We start from the raw sequence: 23,449 nt of genomic DNA, 5'->3' as shown, positions 1-23,449 counted from the left end.
CAGACTGTAGATGATGAAAGAAACACAGCGTCGTAAACAAGCCTCTGACCGAAACTCAAGGATGCTTGAAGGCCTTGAATCCAGATATCAGACGTCCCAAAGACATTTCGCGGCTGACTCTTCACTGCAGCCACGATTCAAATGTGGCAGGAACGTTAATTCAGGTACTTTTTATGGACCTGAACCCTCTTATTTTCATAAAAAATGGAGCTCATGGAGGCTTCAAACCACCCCCCTCGCTGCTCCTCTCTTCCAAACAGCGTTTCTTACGGTTAAAGTCTGATTTCAACACGTGAATGAAAGAAAAGACGGCAGCCATGCTAACGAGAGACAGAATCCATGAGTCAAACGCTGCACGAGCTGCATTCAAGGACGTTTCTGAGGCCTTGAATGTGGATTTTCAAAGACGTTCTCCTGCTGCTTTTGTTAAATTACGAGTCTTAAGTCGACGGTTTCCGCTCCACTTTAGTTACCAGGCAACTTGGCTGCACATTTCAAGTGAGACGTGATTAAGCAAACATATTATTCTCCCTCTGAAGACCAGACGAAACACATTTCAGCGCCGGCCCGTTCGTCTCTGCGCTCCTGCTTCTAATTCCTCTCATGCAGCTCTTTATCCGGCCCAGCATGTCATTGCCTTTCCAAAATTGTGACCGGCGCTGGTGTCCTGAAGACCGGCGAGCCATTAAAGCCTGAATGGGAAAAAATGGCGCCCTGCGGCCGAGGAAATGTGTCAAAAAGCGTGTTGGCGGAGGAAAGGTGACACATTGGCACCTTAAATCTCAGCTCAAAGCAGGAAATCCCTCTTCAGCCTGAATCCCAGCCATCAGCCACTCACACAGCAGCGAAGCGGCGTGTTCTTTATGTGCACGTTTGCATCCGTGTGCTGTTTTACAGAGCGAGGCCGGCAAGTACAGCTGTGGCCCCCCCACACCCCCCAGCCCCCAGTGAGCAGCAGTTTATTTACAGACTCTCACACACTGATTTTAAAGCATGGAGGGCTATTAATAGTGCAGCAGCCCTGATCTCCGCTTTGAGACGAGGCTGCATACGGACCTTGCCATCTTCTGGCTGCAGCAGAGAGAGAGAGGCTGAGCGAGGGGGGAGAGGGGGAGAGGGGGGACGAGTCACCGCCGACATCCAACCGGCGTGGACGTGGAGACAGAGATGCTGCTGCTCGCTAACGATAAGAAGCCGCACGTGGAAGCCTGTCACTGCACGGCTTTCCAGAAGCATCTCGCTCAGCACGCCGTCCTCTGAAAGCTGACGTGGAACAGCGGCGGCGGTTAGTTCAGGCTCGAGTCCAGCTCAGAGGGAACGAAGCAAAGGGACGCTGCGCATTTACTACGCGACCAACACGTGTCCCCGCTCCTCCTGCAGGATGTCCGCGGTCACTCTGCTGCTAATTACAGCGAGTATCAGTGAAAACAAACACAAACAAGTGACTCATCTGGATCTCACTTCAGCAGGATTCATCAGGCACACTCCTCTAACTGGTCTGAGGCCAGACATGAATAAACGATCCGGGCTGGAAGTGAACCTCGGCAAACAGACTGTCTGCAGATCGAGCTGCACTTCAGCGCTTCGATCCGCGTCAAGCTCAGACACTGATGAAAACATGTTGAATATTTCATCAGACAGAAATCTGCACGTTCAGGTGTGTCAGCACGTTCAGGTGTGTCAGCTGTGGATTTTAACCTGTCAGTCACATGATTGTAGGAGGGTCATCTTCAGTGCACATGATGCACATGTTGAGGTTAGATCATCGTGTCTCGTCTGCTGAATCAAGCTCCAAATCTACCTTTGGTTTGACTTCCAGTTCAGTTTGTGTTCCTAAGATTACAGGATACAGTCTGAGGCCTGAAGACCACCTGCAGCAGCTTCCTGCTCTTAGCGTCTGCTCAAACACAGTGAGGACACGGCAGCCATTTTGTTTTGGGCCTGTGAGGAGCAGCTGTCCCCGCTCTGTCTGCTGGACTCCGCCTCCGGCAGCGCCGCCTGGCCCCGCTCAGCGGCGGGAGCGGCAGGTTCCCCTGAACGCCGCTGCTCTGACGCTTTGCAGCTGAAGCTGTGACTCACAGGTCAGCGTAACCCGGCAGGAAGAACAGGAGGAACATGACTGATATTTTTAGGTGAGTGACTCACAGACGCGTCTCTCTTTTCTCCACGCTTTCACTCCTTGATTTAGCGTCTTGGCGCTCCAGCAGTAACGAGCTAACACGGGGAGGATCTGCGGCGGGATAAAAGGCCGCGTCGCCGCTGGATGGTGTGTTTTCATTATCTTCCTGAACACACGGCTGAAAACAGCTCCATCCAAACTAGAATTACCTCGTCTGACACCTCCATCACCACGAAGATCTGACGAAGAGGTGACGGCCTCACAGCTCCCTTTAAGTGTCGGATTATGTTTCATCATCATCTTCACGTCTGATCATTCTGTGTGATGCTGATATTTCTGATGTTTGGGGTAATCAAAGGGGTCTCAGGCTCATTTTGTCCCCCTGCTCTCTCTGTTACATCATACTGTCAAAGACAAGAGACACGCGAGTGGTTTGGTGGTTCTGGTTCCAGGTGAAGCGACACGGTGGCTGAAAACACGTCAGTCCGTCAAAAAGCGGACAAGACACCTCCAACAGGACCAGAGCTGAAACCAGCAGCCAAACAATCAATTAGTCCATCGACTGAAAGTGAGACATTCGCTGATTCCAGCTGCTCAAACGGTCCTTTAACATTTCCACAATCAATACACGTATCAATAATCTGCTGATCGATCGATGAACAAAAGGCCTGCTGCTCTGAATGAGGAGTTTCACTGAGATCTGCTGTTTGAACTGCTCTCCTCTTCCTCCCGTTAAAGGAAGATCCACGCACTCACATACTGACACACATACTGGCTGCCATGGTTACCAAAGACCCTGAGTAAATACACACACAGCCACACACACACACACACACACACACACACACACACACACACACACACACACACACACACACACACACACACCACGTGACTGGATGTAAAAGCAGATTTCTTCTGAATTCAGGCTGGAACCTGATGTGATGTAACTTCCTGTGGCTGCTCTGTGGACCCAGACCGTCCCTTCAGGTGGTCCACCTTACGGACTCTGAAGGTCTTTGTTGGATGCTACCTAGCGTACAGGTGTGGGCACCGTGAGGCCTTCAGTAAACGAGCCTGACTGCATTCATGAGCAGTGGCACGGCTCAGAGACAGCTGTCCACTCCGACGGGGACACCAGCATTGGACACTGTTTGAGGACGACAGAGCCAAGTTATGTCTCCTGACGTTTTAACTGCCTGCAGACTCATTCTGCTTTCAGAGGACGTCTGAGTGTCTCCAGTCAGGACACGCTGTCGCTGGCAAACCTTTGGGCGCCGTGTGCAACAACACGTCCGGGTTGGACTGCAGAAGTCTGTTTTACAGCTCAGTGTACCTTTGTGGCGGCGCCCCGTCCCCACTTCAAAGCACAGAGACTTTGGAGGCAGAAATGTCCCCAACTTTGAAGTTGATCAGGGACGCTGATGGTGGGAGGGGTCCGGATGAAGGCTGAGAGCCTCCCCAGAGGCTCCTCCACGACTGCAAGAGAGAAAACACGACGCACTTCAAAGCACCGCCGCTCTCCGTGGTGGCAGCTCGCTATCTTCACTGCCTCTGCTGCCTCAGCCGCCGCCACGCCGCCGGCGCCTTCACCAGCACTGCTGCATGGACGTCAGGACACAGGCTGCCGTCCAACCCAGTTTCTCCAAAATACGACCAGCTGAGCACAACAACACGCCGGCAGTCACACGGTGGAGGCTGCTGGGTAACAAACGTCTGGGTGGTCCTGGTGACCCCTGACCTTTCTTCTAGTGGCACCACCAGGCCAAAACTCCCACTATTCAGGTGATTTATACTGAAAGGTCCAGACAGAGCTGCTGCGGCCTCAAGCTTCGCTCTGACGAAGTGTGCAGGTGGAGAGCAGCGGCGATGCTGATCACGGTGGATTCAAACAGCTGGAGTTCTTTCATTTCACCACACTGCAGATCACAACCAGGTTCACATTTGTTCAGGATTCATTTCATATCTAAATGAGCTTCAGGCAACACTAATTATTCCCAAACCTCGTCAGAGCAGCACTGTACAGACAGCTTTGTTAGTTCTTTCCAGACTGATGTAAACAGTACTGGGACGTTACGTACCGAGCTGAAGTGAAATGAAGCGTAGTGACGAATGACGTTGACTCTGAAGGTGCTCCAGACACCTGCAGTGTTCACAGAGCACGCTATAAGCGTGATCCACGCTCCCTTTCCTCCACACAAACACGGATTGCTGTCGCCGGCTCAGCGGAGGTAAATTTAGCCTGCAACACAAAACTCTCTGCAGCATTTTGCCGTTTCAAGTCTCGTTTCTAGTCGGCCGTTTTCCAAGGCGATGTTTGTGTCACTGCACTTTGATTAAGGGGATTTCCAAAGATTATATTCCCCACAAACGAGAACGGCATTATCAGCATTAAAGCAGCAGCGCCTTGAGCTATGTGAGATCTGTGGATGAGATGGGATCTGAGCGGGATGGCAGGATTAGACGCAGAGGCGTACACCTGACAGCTCATCACATCACCGCCCATACCCCTCCATCTCTGAATGCTGGACCCAGGACCAGACCCCGCCTGCCAGCAGGGACAGTTCTGTCTGATGGATCTGAACGCACCCACAGCTCACACATCTGGATCCCATCACAGCGACACACCTCGTCTGTCTAACACACCCGACCAGGTGAGGCCAGGTGCCACGCCTGCTGAACAGGTCTCCATGTGGATGCTCCTGGCCTTCACAGGATCAGTTCTTAGGACCTCACTGATCACCTGTTCAGTGATCAGGGGCATCAGTTCCACGTTGGCCCCCTCCAGCTCTCAGAGAAGTTTGTTTTGGCCCCTGGAGTGAATCTAATCCAGCGATTCGTTTAGAGATAACAAATGAAAAAGTGTCACAGCGGCGAGGCCACGCTTCTCTGTCACATTACTTCCTGTTCAGGTTTCTGCCACCTCTATACGGCCCGGCGCCACATAATGAACGACCACGAGGGCACGGCATCATGTGACACATTCATCATCTTCCCCTATACCACTCCCTCCCCCTCCTCCTCTGTTGCATCATGGGACAACAGGGAAGCATTAGTAAATCAGGACATCTTCTCATGGACCGCCATGCAAACAAGAGCTTCTCCTCCATCGCAGGTCACTGCTGCAGGTCTGCTGCCTCCATCACGTTCAGTCTGCAGCGTCACCACTAAGAAGACATTAAATCCTTCACATGAACAGCAACGACGAAGCCAGAAGGTCCTGAGTGCAGGTGCAGCACCTGTGCTCGAACCTGTTCACGTCGTCACAGCGAATGAAAACACTGCACTTTTCTTTATTTATAATGCATAAACAAGTATTTAAGGTGAATATCCGCAGGACTGGACACACGACTGCATGAGCGTCAATCAGATGGACGTAACGCTCGAGACCTTCATATGATCGAACATCTGGGGCGCTGGTCACCTGGTCGTCCCTCCAACAGCTGACCTCCACCCCCCTCCAGGCTGCGAAGCAGCACGTGACGCTCAGTCTTTATTATCATTGGGCGGCGTAATGTGATGCACGACCTCGTGACCTCCTGCAGAGAAAAGGAGGTTCCGGAAGAGGGGTCGCAGAGCGATCGGCTGGACGCACCGCGGCCTCGGGCGCCGGACATCACGCAGACACACGGCCGCCATGGAGGACAACAATGGGCTGATGGGAGTGACGACACAGCTGGGACTTCAGTGAAGTCAAACTGCTCCACCGTGAAACGTGACGGCCAGGCTGGACGGAGCCCGTGAGGAACATCACGAGAACGTTTGAAGACTTCAGAGATATGAATGACTTTTCTTTTGGCTGCATCAAAGAGCAACTCAGGTCTGAGCAAATCAAAGTTTTATATAATCAACTCATCACAGTTTTTTGGTTACTCTGTTCTGCATCTAATACGTTCTCTGAGCGTGTTCACGCTAGAACGGTTGAGTCGCTCTTTAAAGTTCTGTGCAAAGCATTCGCTTCAGTTCTCTGAAGATTTCAAAGTAAAAAGATGATACTCAGCACAAATCTGACTCAGACGAGGCCCTGAACACTCACATCACACAAACATCTTCAGCAGCACAGATAAGACAACAGCCGAGGCCTGCAGCAGTGTGAGCATCATCCTCACACACACACACACACACACAGGTAGAATAACAGCTGATCGGGCTGTGAACGTGGTCAGTCCACCTTCAGTCGGCGGTTAATGCCCCTTTGTTATGACTCATGAGCGAACTGCAGAAACACCAGCAGACATCAGGCTGAGCTGCGATCGAGAAGTGACGACTGACCTGAGCTGTAACCATGGAGACGTTTCTACACCATCACTGACTTTTAACAGACCATAATAATACGGCCTTCAGTGCACACTCACAGGACGTGAACGTGTGACAGGCGTGACCTATGCAGAGCGGCTGTGGCGTCCTTGCTCCTCCAGAGGACTCCTCAGCGGCCTCCTTAGCTGACTCCTCAGCGGCCTCCTCAGTTGACTCCTCACTGGACTCCTCAGAGGACTCCTCAGAGGACTCCTCACTGGACTCCTCAGAGGACTCCTCACTGGACTCCTCAGAGGACTCCTCAGTTGACTCCTCAGAGGACTCCTCAGTGGACTCCTCAGTTGACTCCTCAGAGGACTCCTCAGAGGACTCCTCAGTTGACTCCTCAGAGGACTCCTCAGTTGACTCCTCAGAGGACTCCTCAGAGGACTCCTCACTGGACTCCTCAGAGGACTCCTCAGAGGACTCCTCACTGGACTCCTCAGTGGACTCCTCAGAGGACTCCTCACTGGACTCCTCAGAGGACTCCTCACTGGACTCCTCAGAGGACTCCTCAGTTGACTCCTCAGTGGACTCCTCAGTTGACTCCTCAGAGGACTCCTCAGAGGACTCCTCAGTTGACTCCTCAGTGGACTCCTCAGTGGACTCCTCAGTTGACTCCTCAGAGGACTCCTCAGTGGACTCCTCACTGGACTCCTCACTGGACTCCTCAGTTGACTCCTCAGTTGACTCCTCAGAGGACTCCTCACTGGACTCCTCAGTTGACTCCTCAGTTGACTCCTCAGTTGACTCCTCAGAGGACTCCTCACTGGACTCCTCACTGGACTCCTCAGTGGACTCCTCAGTTGACTCCTCAGTTGACTCCTCACTGGACTCCTCACTGGACTCCTCAGTGGACTCCTCAGTGGACTCCTCAGTGGACTCCTCAGTGGACGCTCTGTGTTTCTTCTCGTGGTGTTTGGTGCTGTGCAGCTGATAAAAGGCCTCAGTCTGAGATCTACTCCAGCTACAACCCCACCTGATCAATTTTTCAAAGGGTCTTTGAAGTCACCCTCGCTGAAGACGCGGCCCTGCTTCCTTTTATGGCCAGGCCTCTTCCCCTTTTAAGGATGCCACTAGGAGACTCAATAATGCATAAAAAGCAGGGCATTGTGGGATGGCGGCCTAGAAGGAGTGTGTAAATGAAGGCAGGGTAAGAAGGCCAGAAACACAGGCCACTCCCACACATTGTTCTGACTTCAGCAGAGAGAAAAAGGCTGAAGACGTGACGTTCCTCTGAACGTGTCTTCAGTGGACTGGAGGACGGCAGCAGGACAACACGTTCTTTTCTTGAAGACCGCGGAGCGAGGAGGGCAGAAAAGCTGCAGCATTTCACATCTTCATAGACGTCAGACGCACAGTCAGGGCCCGGTGTGGACAGCAGGAGAGCGTGTCTCCTCGCCGAGGACGAAACGGTTTCCATAACAAAGAGTAATCAGAGCAGCGATGGAGGGGCCTCGGCTCTTTGCGAGGCCTCTTCCATAATTGACCTCTTTATGGTGATGTCTGTTTAGCTGGCTGAGTGAGTCCATTGTTTGTTCCTAAAAAAGCTTTGACGAACCAAGCACTTCCTCACCACACACACACACACACACACACACACACACACACACACACACACACACACACACACACACACACACACACACACACACACACACACACACACACACACACACACACACACACACACACAGGCAGGAGACGAAGGGAGAGGCAACAAAAAGCTAATCAGAGAGCAGAGAATGAGGCCTGGACAGCAGGGCTGAGAGGGAACCAGCTGCTGGAGGAAGACAATAACATTCCTCTTCCTCACAAAGACAAAGACACACAGCTCCTCCACACACACACACACACACACACACACACACACACACACACACACACACACACACACACACACACACACACACACACACACACACACACACACACACACACAGGTGTGTTCAGGTGTGTTCACAGCAAACAGTCCAGAAAGTTGTTCTGTGGCGCGCTGACCGAGGCCTGTCTGACTGATCACATGCACGTCAACGTGCCGGTTACATCAGTCATGAGTCGTATTTAAAGTTCTTAATGCAACACAAATAAAACGCCCTTGTTTTACTCAGCGTGCTGTGAATCCAGGTTTCTGCAGACATTCTGATGCAGTTTGGACAAACAGGACACCATCCTACACGTATGTCTTTATGTCAAATCTCTAGTTTCACCTGTAAGATTCCTGTTTTATTTGCCTTAAAGTACACGATGACCATCTGTGGAAACATCCAGTCAACTAAAGGCACCACAGAAGAAGAACGTTCCAGCGGTGGGTGGACCTGAACAGGACGCCGCTGCAGCCGTGCTGCTCGTGTCAGCAGCAGGGATCAGCTGATATCCTGTGAATTCAGCTGGTGGTGGACATCGTGGAGGACCTGGTCCTGACGCAGGAACCCGTCTCAGTCACATCTGCACAGATCTGAGCTTCCAGTTTCTTACAGTCCTCGAGGAGTTCCTCAGAGGTTCTTTGTCTCTGGGCCTTTCTGCTGTCAGTCTGTTGTACAGCTCTTTGTTCTCCCTCCACAGAACATTTCCTCTTTCGCAAAGCCTTCAAACAAAATCTCCTCAATTTGTGAAAAGGCCTTCTCCGTCCTGAAAGCACCACAGAGCACGGAGAGAAACACAGCAGGCCTCCGACTCCCCTGACTGTCCTGAATAAGACCTTTGTGGCAGCTGGTTCCAAATGTTTCCACAGCGAGGAGATCCACAAAACTTCAGTCTGTGTCAGCTGACAGGTCCTTTTCAACACGGCACCAAGAGAACACGTCAAAGTACTGGAAGGAAGGCTCAGGTCATTCAACAGGACAGACCGAGGTCCAGGACAGACCAGGGTCCAGGACAGACTGAGGTCTCAGACAGACCGGGGTCCAGGACAGACTGAGGTCTCAGACAGACCGGGGTCCAGGACAGACCGGTCCAGGACAGACCCTTTCATACCGCCTGCGGCTGAGCTGCTGCAGCTGAGGACTGATTGGACTCCACCTCAAACTTGGAACAACATGGTAACTGATGCTGTGATTTCGTCCACACCAGTTCAACAGATCAAGTACAACAATTAATAATTTGCGGTGTGCAGTCACTTAACATTATTTATGGACGGCCCCCCTGGCCCCTCCATAATTACCCATTTAACAGAGCCATCTGAGCCAATCCGGGGTGAGGATGCTGAGGGGGGGCTGACTCAGCAGCTCTGCAGACGAACCCACGCTGACTGATGACACCACACTTCTAAACTCCACCGCTGTGACTCCCGCTCACCATCGGGTGGTGACGAATCGCGTTGAGCTTCCAGAGGATCCAGAGGATTGTGGGACGGTCAGCAGAGGTGTGTGATCCCTAATTGACTAATCCCGGCGGTGGGAGAAAGCGATCCGCTGACGACGCGAGGCGACGCCTGGCAGCCAAAACATCAACAAAATGACTTCCTGCCCCCGTCAGCCTGACACCTCCTCTTTGTTCCTCCTCCTTTTAACTCCCAAACTGCAGCAGTGTGCTCAATGTTTAATCAGGACGACCTCTTTAGTTCAGAGGAGGAATGAAAGATTAAAGAGGAGCCCAGTTAATACAAAGGCAGGAGGCGGGGGGGCTCACAAACTCACTTTCAACTCCCGACTTCTCCAGGTCGGCGCCACTTAGTTACAGCTGCTGACTGTCCTCACCAGCAGCAACAACAACAACAACAACAACAACAACAACAACAACAACAGCAGCAGCAGCAGCAGCATCTGAAAGTGACGCTGCAGAGAGTCTGATGAGAAACCAAAACTGGAACTCGTCACTGACCCAGAACTGAAGAGGCGACAGAGACCGGCAGCTAACAACAGGAAGTGTCTGTCCACGTCTCCGTTTGGACGTCGCTCAGCTTTGACTTTAAACGTGGAGCAGAGGAGGACAGGAGGACGAGCAGGAGCAGCCACAGCTGAGCCGACGGACAGAAAACAAACCTCCAAACACATCATCAAGGTAGGAAACATTAAGGTAGAAGACATTTTCCTGCGGTTTGGAGAAACAGCTGCAGGAATCAAACGCGACACAAACTCAGTGCAGCGCTGTCGTCCTGGCACAGCTCGCCGTGCTCCACGCCTCCTGGCCTGACAGATGGAGGTGAAGTGGGTTATGGGAGCAGCGGGCCACTGCAGCCCATCATCCTGTCAGTCTGTGGGTTAATTGAATCATGTGTGGGGGGCGTCCCCCTGCCCGTGCAGGCTTCCCTTTAACTGATCACAGTGCAGCGTGACATCGGACACATCGCCACAAACCCACAGACCTCACTTCCTGTTTGGGGATTGTCGCTCAGTGGGAAGACATTTTGAAGGTCAGATAGTCGGCCAATCAGCCGAAAATCTTACAGCAACTCATGAGCATCATGTGGTTGTTCTGTGATGACTTCAGGTGACGTACACACACAAAAGGCAGATAATGACAAAATGAAATGACCTGATCTGTAAGCGTCTACACGGCGAATTTGTTTCAAAGTAAAACCTCATTCACATTCAACTCTGTGCTGGAGCAGCTTGTCTGACGTACACTTTCACTGAAACAAGTTTTCCTCCAGGAGTTTAAAATATTAGACTACCTGAAACAGGAAGAGCTACGCCCTTTAAGCCACCATTTCAAATGAAAAGCCTCCCAGGGAAGGAAGGCTTTTAACGTGGACCCTGTGTCCAGAGGTCACACCTCCAGGTCCGTCCAGCAGTTCAACAGTTCTGATCAATATATTCAGTACGTGAAGAGGAACGTGAGGTAAACGCAGATCAGACTTCAGTTCTAGAAAAGTCTTTTAAAACAGCTTTAAGGTGGAAAGTTTTGTCATGTGAAGTCTTAAGGACGTGTCCTCCTGCCGTCTGGCATGAAGACGTTTCGGATGCTGCTGTCCCGGTGACTGTCACAATAATCTGCCATAAAGCGGGTTGAGATGCTGCGGCTCAGCGTTTGATGATGAGGAGGGTCTTTCTGGCTGCTGACTGCGCACAGCGCTGCCGTCAGCCGGTAAGCTGCTGACCGAAGCCTCGGCCCGCCGCCCCGCTCGGTTATCACCACAGAGACGAGCTGGAAAACCTTATCGAGGGAAAAGTCAATACGGCTGCCTCTCCTCGCGCCGTGCCCTTTACAGGAAAGAAAAATGCTTCGACGAGGACCCGATTCTAATCTCCGTGAAAAAGTCAGAGCCGTCCTTTACATTACAGCGTTCAAGGTAAGTCCATGGAGCCTCTGCAGGCTCTGAGCGTGATGCACAGGTACAGCAGGACAGGTGCTTTCACAAAGATCTGCTTCAGAGGTTCATGAGGACGGAGCTGCACCAATCAGCTGCTGCTTCAAGAGGTACGGAGGCCTCCACGACCAAAACACAACAGCAATGCAACACGGTTCACTTGACCAGCCGCCGTCACTCAAACGACAAGTTTCTGACGGATCCTGGGCTCAGATCAGCAGAAGCACCGCTCACATGCTGCCCTGCTCAATGCTGATGACAGTCGCCGCCTTCGTTCCAGTTACGTAGCCAATTAGCCTAAAAACGCTCAATCAAACTGCATCATGACACACAGCGCTGACGTTAGAGCACACCATCAGCACCGTCACCGCTTCAACTCCACAACATTTGTCCAAATGTCATTTAAAATCTGGATAAAAGGACACGCACGAGGAAAAGGACGTGACAATCAGAGGTTATAATCAACCAGCATGCTTTGCTCTCTGACATGATCAGAGTTCAGCCCACGATCGGCGCTGATTGACAGATGAGCGGTGACTCAAACCTGAGCTGAGCTGAGCTGTAATCCGTTACGCATGAAGGCACTGCGTACACGAGCTGCTTCCATGTCAGGGAATTCGCTGGCGTCTCATCTTCAGAAAGACGTTATTCACAGCGTCAGTCAGCTGGACGGCTGAGACGTGGACAATACGAGTGTGCGGAGGACGAGGAGAAAGACTGAACGTGAACGACTCTGGACTGACTGACAACAAACAAACGAGTTCCAACACCCTGAAATAAGAAGTCAAAGACGAGAGCCTGCTGGCCTGAATGCTTTTATTCTGAAGGTCTGAGCAGAAACTGTTCCTGTGCTTTATTCCTGTATGAAGCATAACACACAGAGCTGAGTCCCAGGTGACCGGACGGTGGTAAACATGTTGCTATGATACAGGGGTGAGAGAGTGTGAGGAAGTTCATTAAGAGTGAAGAAGAGTGAGGCTACGGAGGGAGAGAGGGGACAAACGAGTGCAGCTCGTCAGCAGGCCTCAGATCTGACAGCAGAGATCAGCTGACCTCCACAAGCTGCCTGTGCTGTGGACACACACACACACACACACACACACACACACACACACACACACACACACACACACACACACACACACACACACACACACACACACACACACACACACACACACACACACACACAGCCTTCTGGTAACCAGCATGTCCGCTGCAAACGGACCAAGGCGACAAAGATGGCCGTCCATCAACATTCACACTGAGCTCATCTCGCAGCAGCTCGGCAGCCCATTGGTTACAGCGTGTCACATGGTTGCAGGTTTGACTCCAGCCGCTGACCTTTGCTCCCTGTTTCCTGTCCGCCTCTTAACACAAACAGACAAACAAACAAAGCTTCCTCTTTAGAAAAAGCATCATGTCCGCTCCTGTGACGAAGCTTTCCTCTGACGCTGCCCCTTCATTAGCCTCACACTGTGGATCTGAGTCCACATGAGTCCACCTGAGGCCTCCAGGCCTGCACAGATCCTGCAGTGGATGAGCATCAGGGTGAACTTTGTAAATACCACACCTGCCGATACACCTGACCCTGCAGACAGGCTGAGTGTGAGAAACAACGCTGCGTCCGCCAGCAGAAAACACACTGATGTCCGTGAAAGCGAGCAATTAACTTCAGGTCTGCGTGAAATGAGCAATGACGCGGACTCGTGCTGAAAGCGGCGTCTCCACAAAGGGCAGCAGATCGCTCCCGTAAACAAAACACGCAGACGAGTCGGCGCTGTGGCGCTTCGTCTGAAACACGCAAACACACATCTTCAGAAGAAGAAGAGGCTCCGCGCAGCACGCAGGAGGCCATTTTCACGGCTGTTTGAGGATAATCCGAGCCGTGCAGCACTCAGCAGCTCCCACCAAAAGTCACCACAGAAGAAGAGAGGAACATGTTTCCAGGCTTCTTCTTTACTAATGAAGTCTCAAACACGAGGGCACATCAACGCCTCACCACCAAACCTGACGCCAGGCTTCCTCTGGGGGGGCGGACACGATGGGGAGGCATCAGAAACTTCTATATTAAAAGACGACGTGTGCATTTACACGTCAGAAAGGTTTGACAAGAGGATAATATGACAGAAAGAATAAAAACACACTGAGTAAAGCTCTACCTTCATCCTAATATAATGTGTTTCATCCAAAGGAAAAATATTTCTGATGATAGTGAAAACATAATTATGTGAGACAAAGACATAAAGTCAGAATGTATACGAGGCTGGAACTATGAGATAAAATCATGCTTTTATTTTAGTAAAATGTGAAACACCTGGAAATCTGAATTCTTCAGAAAACTTTGAAATCCAGCTGGAACTTTACAAAACATGGAACAAATTTAGAATCATAGAAGAAGAACGTGAGTGTGATCGAACACTCGAGGACGTGTTTTACCAAAATAAAATCAAAATGGAACATCGCCTTAATCTGCCGCCTCTCAGTCGAGTCTTTAACAGGAAGTACAGACGCTACAGACCGACTGCTTCCTGCTCTCACCTGCGATCACAGGTGAGGTCACAGAGGGCAGCGGGCAGTACAGAAGCCCAGCAGGACAAAGTGGCAGCGGCGGAGCAGCAGTTGCAGCGCAGCAGCTCCACTTGCCTCACGCTCAGTCTTTCTATCAATTTCACTCACTCGCGTCTTTCGTTTCGGTACGTTTTCCAAAGCAAACTCTCACATTATTTATTATTTCCCTGAGCAACAAATAAAGAGGGAGTGGTGAAACTTAACGACTGCCTCTTCTTCTTCTGTACCTGCTGGAGCGTCCACAGATGCTCACGAGCCGCTGAATGGGCCTGAGGGAGCTTGAGAGGGGAGACCTCCACGATCACCAGGACCCCACTGCATGATGGGACACGTACGCAGGAAGGTTAGCTTCATCGATGACGAACACCGTCGTCAGCTGTGAAGGAAACTCATCAGCAGCCAACATGCAGGGTGCTGATCCAGAAGAAACCCAGACTCACTTTGTGTTTCTGTTTGCTGAACTGTGAGCGTGAAGCGGGGGGGCAGGGGGGGCGTTTTAATGGGACGCAGCTGAAATATTTAAAACAATAGAGCCGGTTTGTGGAGATGAAACCAGACTGAAACTGATTTCACTGTTTCCAGGATGAAAAAGACGTCCTGTCCAGATCGAGTGTACAGACTCTCCGCTGTGTTTGGTGGCTTCCATAAACATGTGCGTTATGTCCTGATCTATTTATTTATCATTCTCAGCCCAGCGAGCTCTGATCTTCCTGCTGCTCGTCTGTGCGAGCAGAGGCCACAGAGGAGCGGCAGCTCGGCGGTCAGCACGGGTTAATTCATGGCCGCCTCTCTGCTCTCCGGCCGCATCAGCACTTTTCTGTCAGCCTCTGGAAAGACTGTTTTCTGTCGGTAATGAGGAGGCGTCACACGGAGGCCGCTGGCTGATGCACAGCCGGCCCGGGCGGCGGGAGGAAGGCTGCGGCGGCTGATCTGAAACCAGTTTACCGGCCCGACTCGACGGCTCCAGACGCGCTCCTCTCAGAGAAGATCAGGCGTTTAGCTGCGACACACACAGGCCTGAGCCGTCAGTGTCTCAGTACTTCCTGCCAGTGTTTAAAACTGGAAGTCTGCAGGAAGCAGAGGGACTTCAGCTCTTTGGCGTGGAGCGTCAGAGCACGCTGAGTTTTCCTGGCGAAAAGGAAAACGCAGCAGAAAAAGCTGAACCTGATCGCTGAGATGAAGCTGATATCCACCTTCTCATCTCCTAAAGGGAAAAATGAGGATTTCCTCAAATGTCACGCTGTTCTTTTAAAGCTTTGGCCATTTCCTAAGTCCCATCCGTCCTCCCAGGACGCCATCACGAGTCGACTGAAGCTCACATGGCTTAAGACGCCCGGCGAGCTCCTCGTAGCTGCTCCAAGCTCAACAGTTTTCACCTCCTCCGAAGCAGGAGCGACCTCCTTATCGGCTAACAAAGGCAGAGCGTGTTCAGGCCTCTGATTAAAGACGGCCCGGCGGACGTGAAGGCATGTGGAGACAGAGAGACAGACAGAGAGAGAGACACAGAGAGAGACAGACTGCCTCCCTCAGGAAGAGTCATCACAGGGTTTCCTGCTATGTTACTCTTAATTAAAGGCGAGCGTGGCTTCCAGAAATGATTAAAAAGAGCAAACAAAAAGAGGGACGAGCGGCTGCAGCACAAGGACAAAAGAGGACAGATTTACGGTCCTCTGAGGCTCAGCAGGGATCTGCTGCTTGGTGCTGCTGATATGTGGGTGCCCTTTAGATGGCCCTTCCTGCTGAACACACACACACACACACACACACACACACACACACACACACACACCCCTCCATTTGTCTTACTGTACTGTGAACATCTCAACCTGCGAAGACACAATTTCCTCGACAACATTACGGCGTTGGACGTCAAACGGACGCCTGATTCTTCTTCTGCTCAATGACAGTCGACTACTGACTGAAGAACCAGTGGACTAACTCTCCTCCTCTTCTTCTTCTTCTATGGTAGGAAAGTCAGACTGTTTTGAGTTTTGACCGTCGTCAGATAAAACGTAATCAGGTTCATGTGGACGTCTTGGTGGAGGACACAGCTGTCAGCTGAGACAGAGACTGGCATGGACGCCATGCCTCTGAACTCCACTCCTTCATTTTCTCTCTCTGCTGGGACTGAAGCATATCCCAGCATGCACTGAGGCCTCTTGGACAGGCTTCCAGTTCATCACAAAGAGAAGACAGAGACAGACGCTCCGGTTCATACCAATGGAGCAGTTAGTGACCACGGTCCAGCTGACGGGGAGGACATGAGTCCCCCAGAGGGACATATGGACGGGGGAGGGAGCGGCCACCTCACCGCCTCCCACCAGAGACCGCCGACGGCTTCTCGGGCCTCTCAAACGTCCAATCACTGAGCAGAGCTGATGTATGAGGCGGTACGGCCGGCCGACCGCTGACCCTGCTGCCTGAAACCGCTATTTCTGATACAGCGGCTTTAAAGTCATCATCATCATCATCATCTTCCTCATCGTCTTCATCATCATGAGCTGCTGTTTGCTGCAGGTCTGATGGTTCAGACTAAAACTCCTCAGAGATTGCGGTCTCTGCGGTCTCTGCTGTCTCTGCTGTCTCTGCTGTCTCTGCGGTCTCTGCGGTCTCTGCGGTCTCTGCTTCTACCTGACGGCGTTTTGAGAATAAAAGGAGAACTTTTACACCATCACAGTTCACAGGACGACCGCTGCTACGCCCTGTATCCACCACAGCTGGATCACTGTCCAAGCAAGGTGCACAGCTGGCCTGGCCTCAGAAGCTCCAGGTGTCCTGTACATCACCTGGATGTCCTGCTTTATCACCTGAGCTCAGGCCTCTGTCTTTTTAACTTTTTACGTCATCAGCTGACTCTCGTTCCATTTGTCTTTTCCAGAGAAAAGAATCCAGAAAACCACGAGACGCTGCCTGAGACGGGACAAACGTGTCCACCTGCGAGGAGACGAGCTGAAGCTGTTCGAGCTTCATCCTCCCTCATCTTCCTCGCTGTCACAAAGCTCCTCCAGAAGCAGCTGAATGGATTCAGAGCAGCGACCTCTCGTTATCCAGCTGACTGTGGACGAGCTCAGGACGGAGAACAATTGAGATTACGAAGGAGCCGGGGACACGATGAAGAGCTGGCAGGCTGGAAGCTCGTCTCAGCCGCTGGAGACTCCGGCTCATTCATTATGCAGAGCTGTGAGCTGTTTTAACTGACGCCATGTGAAGGTGTGTGTGACATCACCTCATCCAGAGTTCATGCAGCTGCTTTTCACAGCAGACGTCAGAGGTCCTTCATCATCGTCATCATCATCACTGTGTTTACCGCTGTTCATATGAACTCTGATCATCATCATCATCATCATCATCACTTAACGTGCACTGAAAATAAACCTGACCACGGCTCATCTCAAACCTTTGACTGTTGCTGAAAGATGAAAATCAAGTGTTTTTCAAGGAGAATGTTTGAGTTTCTAACCTTGAAATCAGTTCAACTCAAGACTTTGTCCAAACCCTCTGACGAGCTCAGCGGCGGCCATGTTGACGTGGACCTCGCCTTCACCAGGTAACACCAGAGCTCGTCTCACAGTAACCTGCACTGACTGCTGTCCCTCAGCAGGACACAGAGACAGAGAGCAGCTGCTCACAGCTGGATTAACACAGCTGTAAGCGAGCAAACCTCAGAACAAGTTCTTCACCAAGAGCGGCGCTTTGAAAACCGCCTCTGTGTCCTGAAGTCACATCTGGGCCTCAGTTTGAGTTCAACTCAACTCAATCGATCCTAGACGAGAAACTCAAAGGAGACGCAACAGCAGAGGAGACACGGAGCAGCTGAGGAGACGAGGAGACGAGGACAGTTCAAATGAAGCACACTTTATACATACATGTGCCTGCGACACAAATGAGACTGAAACAGCCACAATTAAAGTGAGGAGACGAGGACGAGGACGAGGACGAGGACGAGGACGAGGACGAGGACGAGGACGAGGACGAGGACGAGGACACTGAAATAAAACTGCAACAGAAAACATTTGTTGTTATTGACTGATTCATCGTGGTCACATGACACCCCCATCCTGTAAACAGCGGCTCTGAGTGTCATTCACTTCAATGAGTCTTCTGTTTTAATGAAGCAAACTTAAGTTGAATTTGGTCCAGTTTTGACCAGTTAGATCCCAGTTTCCCAGCAGAAAGGCAGCAGTGTTCCCTGTCACACAGGTCTGCAGCAGCCTGCAGCGGCGCTCTCTAACCACGGCCGAAACGTTATTCATGAACGTTTTGTTAAGCAAAGGTCTGATGTGACTGTGCCTCCTCATGCATTCACGTACCAACAGAAACAGTATTAGTACACACAGTGTGTACTCTCCAGCCTCAGTACACAGTATGCAACGAGGACACGCAGTGTTAGTCATGACCTTTCCACGCAGCGCAGGCCTGGATATCCAACCATCCAGAAACACACGTTCCTCATCAAAACAACGCTGATTAAAACCATTTCCTTTAACTGAGTCCGCTCTGAGCCCGCCTTCTCCTCCGCCTCAGCCAATCACAGGAGCTGTCGCAGGTCCCTGCACCAATCGGACACCTGCATTCCTCAGGCCAAGCTTCTCTTCACAGATCAAACAAAAGCAGCTCCATCTGAGCTACAACTGCGTCCTCCTCTTCCCTCCTTCATCGCTGCCTCTGCACTCACACTCCTCTCCAGTCACTCTCACTTTGGACAGCAGGTCTGTGTGTCTGCTGTCCACATGTCCACACCCCTACACATACATACACAGAGGACATGATAGAGACGTCCCTGTGTGAAACTTTAAAAAAGCCGCAATGAGCTGCTCACCGGCGGCGTGTAAGAAGCAGGATGAGCGGCAAACACCCGATCGATGGCGATGTGCTTCACGACATAAACACAGACCGCTGCACAACAACAAGTGAAGGAAGACAACTTCTCTACCTGACGAGTGGAAAAAACTGAAGCCATGATGCAACACAGAGCAAGTGGAGCAGAGCGAGAGAGGATCGATGGATCCGCTCTTCTTCAGCTATCAGGGATGAAGATCGTCCACGCAGACGTTAGAGAGCTCCACACTGAACTGCAGGTTCCTGAACGCATCGCAGCCACTCTGCACTTCTGTTCACTTATTTTTATTTTCTAATCACTCCTCGTTTGCATTTCCACCCCCCATCAACACGGCTGCTTTCTGGAGCAAACGTGGTGTTATTAAAGCGTGTTCTTCCTCTCAACATGGACGCTGAAGACAGACTGCGCTCCACATTCACACCTCAGACGTCTGTCTCTCTGCTGAAGGACATCAAACTTCACCTGCAGGCCTCAAACTGTGACCATGAAACGACCTCCAGGCGTTACTCCGGCCAGCAGACATTTCCTCAGCCCCGCTAACCAACACTTGTGCTGTTATCTATTTACTTCTGCTTCCGGCTGATGAATACTTGCTCTGTTAACAGCTTCAAGTTTATTTCTGGGCACAGCTGATGTTCACACAGCCTCAAAGTGGGCTCACTTCTAGCCCACGTCACCACTGGATATGTGCTGGACGTCCAGTGTGGACGGAGGATTTAAGGCTGGTTTGGGTGAAGAGGGAAGCGGCTCGTGTGCGTGCAGAGGAAAAGCAAAGGTCACGTTTAGCTGCGAGAAAGAGGAAAACAGAGCGGTGTGTTGTGATTAAAAGCATGGCCGTGCGGTGCTGACTGGGCTTTCTGTCTCTTTTTCCTGCCACCCCTCCCCCCTCCAAACCAAAAACAGCATCAAAGCAATCAAAATGGTAATGTTAGGCATGAATGGGGCCCATCCCCCTCCCCTCCTCCTCCTCCTCCTCCTCCTCCTCGAAACTCTGCAGACTTTTTTCCTCTCCATGTTAGGGGGGGGGAGCAGCCACCCCCTTCCTCTCTCAAAATGGAAGCTTCCACTATCAAACTGACAGAAGAAGAAAATACAACACAAACAACAAGGACTCAGACTGAGGAGCAGGCCAGGACCAGGACCAGGACCAGGACCTGGTCCTGGACCGGCAGCTGGGTGCAGCTGTGTCTCATCGTCGTGCTGCTATGTGGCTTTTTACATACAGCAAGTTTAACGGCTTTAACTGCAACAAATCAAGGCGCCGCTCCAAGTGCTCACAAACTGCATTCCACAGGAAATGTGATCGATTACAGGCAGGCAGAGGAAACAGGCCCGAGCGGGGCAGATAAAACACAACACAACGCGCGGCTAAATAAAAATCGACCTATTTTCCCTGAATTATTCTTCTTGCTAATGTGGGGAAGTTGTGTGCGCTGCTGTCGGGCTGGGACCGACCGGCGGGGCGGTGCAGCGGGAGCCGGAGCAGGCGGAGGAGCTGGCCGCGGTGCTGAACGCCGCCGCTGCCTCCATCAGCATCCATCCAGACCCGCTGCTTCCCGGCGAGCCACGAAGCTTCGAATTCACCTGCCTCAAAGTTAATATAGGACACCGTTTGCTGGCCATGAAGGTAGTAGAAAAGTGAAAGCGTAACCGTGAGCGAATCAAATGCACCGCTGTGGTCATGTGACCGACAAGAAATAATACCACTAGACTAAGTATAAAGTAATAAAACCGGGGTGTTTAACGGCGTGAAAGACGTTCAAAAGCGAGCTCAGAACGACGTTAAAGGTCACTTTAACCGACAAAACTTGAGCAATGCTGTTTCCCAAAGTGTGAGTCGGATAGTTAGCTAAGCTGCTCCTTTATTAGCCTCCACCGTTACTCCACAGAAACATGTCGACCTACTCAAAATGGACGCTAAAATTTTTCAACATTACACAACTTTGAGAGCCGAGACAAGAGCCGGGGTGAAGCCCGGCCGTTAGCCTAGCCGTGCCGCCCGCCAGAACACAATGAAAAGGGTTTTCACAGTCCACTTTCACATCCACGGCGTTGTTATGGCGAGTTGTACCGGGAGGAAAGCTTCCTCTGCGGGCACAGAAACGGTCCTGAACGCCTCACACAGCAAACATGTTGGAGCTTACTTGTTTATCAGTCAGGGCTGTGAGTCTCCTGTCGTGCAGCTGTCTCTTAAGCTCTCCATCCTACAACCCAACAAGAACACTGTCAGTGTACATGAGCATTTTTGGACACAACAATGAAACTTCACAGCACACATGACGGGATTTTTTCAGCAAAGTCACGATGAGGGCAGCTCAGGCGGCCACAATAAACGGCAGCTTCGCTAAGCGGTGATCTGCTGATGTTCACCGACAACAAGAACAGATTTATGCTGATAAAGTTTCTCGCACACTCCCCGATCCGCCTGCCCGGATCGAGGAGCTGAGGAGCCTTCGGGAAAATATAACGTTTACCTGTGGGTCCTGCTTCATCTGTGCAACTAGTTTGTGAACGATGGAGGAGTGAAATGGGAATTACAAAAGTGTCTCAAGTTAGTCTGTCAGGGAGGAACAAAGCGGCGATGATCGCCACGGACTCAGTTTCTTGCACCTCATAAATATTCAGGTCGCGTCCTGATCGCCACACAGCAGCGCCGCATTATCACTCCAAATTCATGTTGCTCGGAGAAAAGAGCCACGACAATTAGCCAAAGTACTGTGAAAAGTGCACTTAATCAGACTTGGAAGTGGACGCCGCGTCGCCAGCAGACATTATCCGCGACATGTCGCATAGTTCTCCCCTCGGAGTGTTCACCTCTCATCCCTTCACATTCTCCCCTCCTGCTCTCACTTGCTCATAACACCAATAAGGGTAGAATAACACGATGTTTCATTTACCTGATGACATTGGATTTCTACTTTCAACGCCTCTTGCAGGCCTTGTAGTTCCATGTTCCGACCAGAAAAGCACTTTTCTCCCACTTTCGACGCGGCCGAGACGAAGTTTAAGTGAATTAAAGATTTTTTAAAGCGACAATAACAATTGAAAGAAGAACTACTCAGGCTGCAAAGCAAGTTCTCGCTTCTTTTACAGGCTAGGACTCATCACCCACTTTCCGCCCGTCTTCAAAAGTGCTCCAAACCCGGCGGAAAGAGCTCAGGCCCCGGACGGGTCCTCTCCAGATTACGTCCGAACGTCGAGGGGTCCGACGAGGAGGCGGGTTGGCTTTTCTTTCGATAATTTTAAGTTGAAAAACGGGGACTATATGTTGTCCGAGTCCGCGGCTTGATTTCACTTTGCCTGGGGAAAAGTTGCGCTTCGGCTGTCAATGGTAATTCTGAAGTTCCCGGATGGAGCAGAGCGAGCAGAGCCCCCCCACAGACCGCGCATGCGCAGTGAGCCGAGGGAGCCACAACTGCTTGAACACAGTGAAGAGTATTTAAGATAAAAAGTCCTGTTTTTCAGTCCGTAGTTAAACTACACGAAGATGGCGGAATAATAGAAAAGACAGCATCCATCAAAAATAGACTTTCTCTTTATTCTTCATGTTTTTATGTTAGAAGGAGCTAAAACGATTCTAACCACCATTAAAACGGATATAATAACCATCCAGTCATGGTTACAATAATCATACGAGACGAAATTAAAAATGCATTTTCATCACAAAACTGCATTAATTTTACACATGTTGAAAACTGACACGTACAATATTTTAGACTGAATATCTCCAAAGTCACAAAATGCTTTATTCAAATACTGGATTTAAGTGCAGTTTTGATGCGTTCAGAGAAATCCAGCCTGACATATTTTGTACTTCTGGAAACTTTGGGATCTCATGTAGATTTTAAAATAAATTTGTGTGAGACTGAATGATGTTTAACTGCATAACATGAGCTCGTAATGAATGGGCTGCTGCTCCTTAATGTACATTATTAGAACGTGTTCTGATGTCTTTCTGTCTCATGCTGCTAAATATTACTGATTTTCATAATAACACAAAAAGGCCGTCGAGAGTACTGAGTGAGGTTACCAACGTACTGACGTCAGAGGAAACTGATGCACGTCTCAGCTCTGAACTTAAGGTGGAGGCTCTGCCTAAACACAGAAAACTAAAACACAAATAAAAAAGCTTTGAGCGTTGTGTGTAAAGCAGCTCTCCAGAGGTCAGAAACACCTCATGTGTCGACGTTATGGCTGAATTTTATTTAAAATCAATAAGCTGGCAGCTTAAAGGAGCTTGTTCTTCCCAGTTAACGAGATATAAATCTCCACGTTTTATATTTTCCTGTATCAGGTTACATAAATACAGCAGCACACACGTCTGAGGTCACATCAGTCAGCACATCGTCCCCAAATCCCATCTTCCCTCCCC

At 50.8% G+C, this 23,449-nt stretch overlaps 1 protein-coding gene across 6 annotated transcripts in view; it reads right to left on the bottom strand.

Moving 5' to 3' along the window:
* Positions 1-22,344, bottom strand: part of phf21b (PHD finger protein 21B) — a 63,955-nt gene extending 41,611 nt beyond the window's left edge. For 2 of the 6 annotated variants that reach the window (XM_070991575.1, XM_070991578.1), the window contains exons 1-2: positions 21,975-22,343; positions 21,222-21,281 (exon numbers count right to left, since the gene is read on the bottom strand). In XM_070991575.1, coding sequence (XP_070847676.1) covers positions 21,222-21,281; positions 21,975-22,028 — 114 coding nt within the window. In that variant the 5' untranslated portion in view covers positions 22,029-22,343. Of the gene's footprint in view, positions 1-21,221; positions 21,282-21,551; positions 21,803-21,974 lie in introns of those variants that run through there. The other 4 variants (XM_070991577.1, XM_070991580.1, XM_070991576.1 and 1 more) reach the window with 3 other exon arrangements.
* Positions 22,345-23,449: the final 1,105 nt, after the last annotated feature.

The sequence above is a fragment of the Chaetodon trifascialis genome, chromosome 22 (assembly GCF_039877785.1).
Source record: "Chaetodon trifascialis isolate fChaTrf1 chromosome 22, fChaTrf1.hap1, whole genome shotgun sequence".
In the NCBI taxonomy this organism is placed as follows: Eukaryota; Metazoa; Chordata; class Actinopteri; order Chaetodontiformes; family Chaetodontidae; genus Chaetodon; species Chaetodon trifascialis.
Note: the sequence above shows the minus strand (reverse complement) of the source record. Positions and strands in the feature narration are given on the sequence as shown.